The sequence below is a fragment of the Alosa alosa genome, chromosome 15 (assembly GCF_017589495.1).
Source record: "Alosa alosa isolate M-15738 ecotype Scorff River chromosome 15, AALO_Geno_1.1, whole genome shotgun sequence".
NCBI lineage: Eukaryota > Metazoa > Chordata > Actinopteri > Clupeiformes > Clupeidae > Alosa > Alosa alosa.
The window spans coordinates 27,784,546-27,789,545 of NC_063203.1; the positions used below are offsets into that span (position 1 = coordinate 27,784,546).

Consider the following 5,000-nt stretch of genomic DNA (forward strand, 5'->3'; position numbering starts at 1 on the left):
ACGCCGTTTGGCTCCACATACCTGTGCGACTGTAAGACTTTCTCTGCACTGACATATATTAAAAACAAATACAGATCGCGTCTAAATGTGGAGGATGATCTCCGTGTGGCCGTCTCCACAATTAAACCAAGAATGGACTTGCTGTGTTCCGCACATAGCGAGCATCCATCTCATTAGATGAGATTAACGCTGAAACATAGTTGGCAAAATGTAAATTTGCGCAGCAACAATGTACATATGTTTAAAACAGTTTGTGGATATTACCCTGACTGAGATATTCTTCTGTTAAAATGGAAATTAAAGTAATGTTTCAAAGTTAAGTTTGCACGACAGCAATAATGTGCACTCAAGTTACATGGATATTATTTTTTGACTAAGGTATTCTGCTTTTATCGTATAGTAAATTTCTATATGTAAAATCATAACAGGCTGCTCTGTTCTTTTGTGTTGTCGTTAAGCCCGTGTTTGGATAAGCCTAGTGCGTATGGCCGGTGCGCACATTTTATTTTATTTTTTGAGTCACATCCAGGGATAGTGGGGGTCGCCAGTCTCTGGCACGGTTATTTTGGGGGTCGCGGGTTGAAAAGTTTGGGAACCCCTGATCTGGATCCCACCAGCTTACTGTAACATGAGACTGCCCCTTCACTCATGTCCTCTAACATATGTGTTAATGAAGTGATAATGCCAACACAAGTGGCTATGGCAATTTACCACTACGTATAGCACAGCAACTAACCCATGGACATACCTAAGACTGCTGATATATATTACTGCTTTCATCATTACAGTACAATTGCAAGTAAAAATATGTCCTACATTTGAATCCAATAGGCACCTTCCTATATTTGTGGCCTTAGTTGAGTTTCAGCATAATTTAGCCAGTCACAAGTTATTTATTCAGTTATCTGCTAGAATTATGGTTGAACGTAATGCCATTTAGAACTGCTGAACAATAGCAGTGTAATACTGTCTGTGATGACCACACCATTCTGAACTGGCTGTCCTGCATCCTGGCTGCTCTTGTGATTGGTGCAGGTGGAGAAGATCAAAGCCGAGCAAGGCAAGCTCCCGCCCACTCCGCTGCTGGGCCGCAAGGTGTTCCTGGACCCTCAGGAGATCTCGCCGGCCCGGTCCACCCCGTCCTCCCTCCTGCGGCAGACCATCTACGAGCAGCAGGCCGTGGAGCGCGGCGAGCGAGCGCAGCCCTCGCCGTCGTCCTCGTCCGTGGCCCGCCGCCTGGGCTCCACCGTGGCCAACTACACGCCCGTGCTCAACGGCTCGGCGTACACGCGCAGCATCGAGGCCCGCACCAGCGGCCTGGTCGGGGTAGCCGCCGGACTGGGCATGAGCTCGCCCCCGATGCTGGCCGTGTCGCCGCCCGTGACCCTGGTGACGACCCCGGCACCGGCACCAGCAGCGGCGGTCACCACGGCGGTGGTCACCACGGCGTCGGAGGCGTCGGGGTCTCCGGAGTCCAAGGCTCTGGTCCCCGAGCGCCGCGCCGAGCGGATCCTGCGCAAGCTGGCGGCGCAGAAGCCCCAGGAGAGCATCGACCACCTGCACGAGGCCGTGAAGCCGCTGCTGGACCGCGAGCGGGAGCGGCTGGAGCGTGAGCGCGAGAGCCTGGAGCGCCCGGGCGGCGAGGTGGGCGTCATGGCCGAGGTGGTCCTCCAGGACCCCCCGCTGGGTCGCGAGCGCCTCAACAGCGAGGCCCGTAGCAGCGAGCTCCGCGTCAGCACCGGCGGCGGAGGCAGCGGCGGGAGTAGCCGCTCCGAGCTGCAGGCCGAGCTCCACGGGCAGCCGCCGCGTCACCACCACCGGCTGGAGCGCCAGCTCTCCAATGAGCAGCTGGTGCAGGCGCGGCGGGACGAGCTCCCGCAGGAGCTGTGGAGGGAGAGGGCCGAGCGCGAGAGGAGGCTGGAGAGACAGACGTCCAGCGAGCTGGAGGGGGCGGGCGGCCCAGCACAGGGCCAGGGGCAGGGCCACGAGGCCCACAGGAGGGACAGGCACAGACTGGACAGACAGGAGTCCAGCGACAGGGAACACTCAGACAGGCGCTCTACGTGAGTACACAACACAGTGACTAAGTGTGTTTGTTTGTGTGTGTGTATACAGTCTATATGTGTTTGTTTTTGTGTGTGTATACAGTCTATATGTGTTTGTTTTTGTGTGTGTGTACAGTCTATATGTGTTTGTTTGTGTGTGTGTATACAGTCTATATGTGTTTGTTTTTGTGTGTGTGTACAGTCTATATGTGTTTGTTTGTGTGTGTGTATACAGTCTATATGTGTTTGTTTGTGTGTGTGTATACAGTCTATATGTGTTTGTTTTTGTGTGTGTATACAGTCTATATGTGTCTGTGTGTATACAGTCTATATGTGTTTGTGTGTGTGTATACAGTCTATATGTGTTTGTGAATGTTTGTGTGTTTGTATTTGACAGTATGTATGTATTGTGTGTTTGTGTGTGTATTTGTAATGTAGGGATGCATTTTATGCATGTTTGTATGTATATCTATCTGCACTGATGCATGTGTGCTGTTGTTATTGATGTTGTTGTTGTTGTTGTGATTGTTGTTGTGTTTTGTAATACATGCCACTCACAGATGATAAACTTCAGTTAACACACTCCAGTCCTCTAATCTGGCGCTCCTGACTGTGATGTGGAGAAGTCACTGAGCGCTCAGCAGGATGGTTGTGTCTTTGCCTCAGACGGAGAGAGCCACACCACTGCTAATGAAATCATAACTAGGACAGCACCGCCATAAATTATTTTCATCTTTTATTTTTGCATACCATATGACGAGGTGCTGTCTTTGCTATCATTTTTTCTTACTGTCGCTGGCTAGTGGGATTCAACACTGAAAAATGTTATTATAATGTCTGTTGTCCTTTCAAGTTGTTGAGGAGACAGGTTTAGTTGTACATGCACTCAAGCACTTATTAAGGATGTTGTTTGTTTGTGTTGTGGTGGCCAGCACAGTGGAAGAAAGAGACTTCTGAGATCAGATTGGACACTGTTATGTCTTTGACAACTCTATCTCTACCAGTTAATCCATGCTGGACACTGCTGTCATGTCTTTGTGTAGCTGACAAATGTGAAGGTGTCTTTACAATATGAACCTACAGTATATAATGATGGAGAATAGCTAACTTGGCATGCTAACGCCATATGAAATAGGCCTGTTTGGCATGACTAAGAGCAACATGGCTCTCATACAGCATGTTTTCTGAACAGGGAAAAGAGGTCCACTTTAGCTGACATCGTGGAACAGCTGCAGGAGAGGGAGGCAGCCGTGGTGAGTGTTTTTTCTACACAACCGTAACTGGTGAAAATTGAATGCCAAGAGAAGCTTGTGTGTGAATATGCAATGAGAAACATTCAAAACGAATGTTACTGTACAGCATAGCTCAGACCATGCAGTGTATTTTGCTTAAAGCCCTATAATCAATGCACTATACATAATGACGGAAACACATTTCTCATCAACATTATGAGAAACATGTGAAATGATGGCATCTGTATACTTAAAGGATTTTTTAGCTAAGGGAGTCATAAACATAGATCACCACAAGTTGCCATAGGTAAGGGACATATAAACATAGATCACCACAGGATGCCATAGCTAAGGGGGTTATAAACATAGATCACCACAGGATGCCATAGCTAAGAGGGTTATAAACATAGATCACCACAAGATGCCATAGCTAAGAGGGTTATAAACATAGATCACCACAAGATGCCATAGCTAAGGGAGTCATAAACATAGATCACCACAAGATGCCATAGGTAAGGGACATATAAACATAGGTCACCACAAGATGCCATAGGTCCCTTGTTGTCTTGAGTGATAAACTGGTATTACATTGGTATGGAAACTGACTGAAGATTTTAGATCTTCAGTCTTCATTTGAGTATGGTGTCATAATTTTATAATAAAGGTATGGGATGGACTGCACACCGTATGGGAACTATACGGTGTACAATTTATTCCATACCTTTTAATATTCCGGTATGTTTTTTTTAACCAGCACTTAGTCTTTTGGATTGTGCTTGACTTTACTTCATTGTATCTTCAAGTGATACCATACACCACATACCTGCATGCAGGTCTTAATTTAAATATCTAAGGACAAAATATACTGTACTGTCTAAATTTCAATGTGGGATCATATGATTTACAGTAATGAATAAGTCTGGCCAAACAGTTTTCTTCTTCAGACAGTATGTCTTCATTTCAATATGTTGGTCATTTATCGATTATTTTAATGGATTAGTCATGAATGAAGCCAAACAGTTTTCTTCTCAGACTAAGGATAAAATATACTCTACTGTCTTCATTTCAATATGTTGGTTATATAGTTTAGGATTTATCGATTATTTTAATGGATTATACCTGCATGAATGAAGTCTGGCCAAACAGTTTTCTTCTCAGACTAAGGATAAAATATACTCTACTGTCTTCATTTCAATATGTTGGTCATATAGTTTAGGATTATTTTAATGGATTATACCTGCATGAATGAAGTCTGGCCTAACTGTCGTCTGCAGGCCCGAGGGGACATCCCTCGCCTGCCCAATGGCCTGCCCGAGAAGGTGTCCCGACCGGAACGGCCGCGGGCGCGAGACCGGCCCAAGCCTCGGCGGAGACCCCGGCCGAAGGAGCCCAGCGGCGGGGAGGTGCGGGAGGCGCGGCGCTCGCGGTCAGCGCCGGCGCAGAGCAGCCCATCCGTCCCCCAGCCGCCATCGCACACCGCCCAGCACGAGGGCTTCCTGTTCCGCAAGCTGGACATCGAGAGCCTGAAGAAGGCCGCCAACAGGTGGGGCCCGCGCGACGCTGTCGTCACTCTCCGTGAAGTGGACTTCACTCTGTTGCTCCTCGCCGATTGGTCACACTTTGACAGGAATCTCCACCCTGAAACATGTTCAAAATGGCTGCTGTGCAGTGTACTTTGTATTTTTGCTGTGTCTTCATCAGCGTACAGTATCTTCATGTAGAT

General features: G+C 47.6%; 1 protein-coding gene across 8 annotated transcripts in view; it reads left to right on the forward strand.

The window, feature by feature from the left end:
• LOC125308793 (spectrin beta chain, non-erythrocytic 4-like) overlaps positions 1–5,000 on the forward strand; it is a 95,141-nt gene that overhangs the window by 84,451 nt on the left and 5,690 nt on the right. For 6 of the 8 annotated variants that reach the window (XM_048265390.1, XM_048265391.1, XM_048265394.1 and 3 more), the window contains 3 exons: positions 1,036–2,063; positions 3,238–3,298; positions 4,552–4,820. In XM_048265390.1, the coding sequence (XP_048121347.1) occupies positions 1,036–2,063; positions 3,238–3,298; positions 4,552–4,820 (1,358 nt within the window). Of the gene's footprint in view, positions 1–1,035; positions 2,064–3,237; positions 3,299–4,551 lie in introns of all 8 variants that reach the window. The other 2 variants (XM_048265393.1, XM_048265396.1) reach the window with 2 other exon arrangements.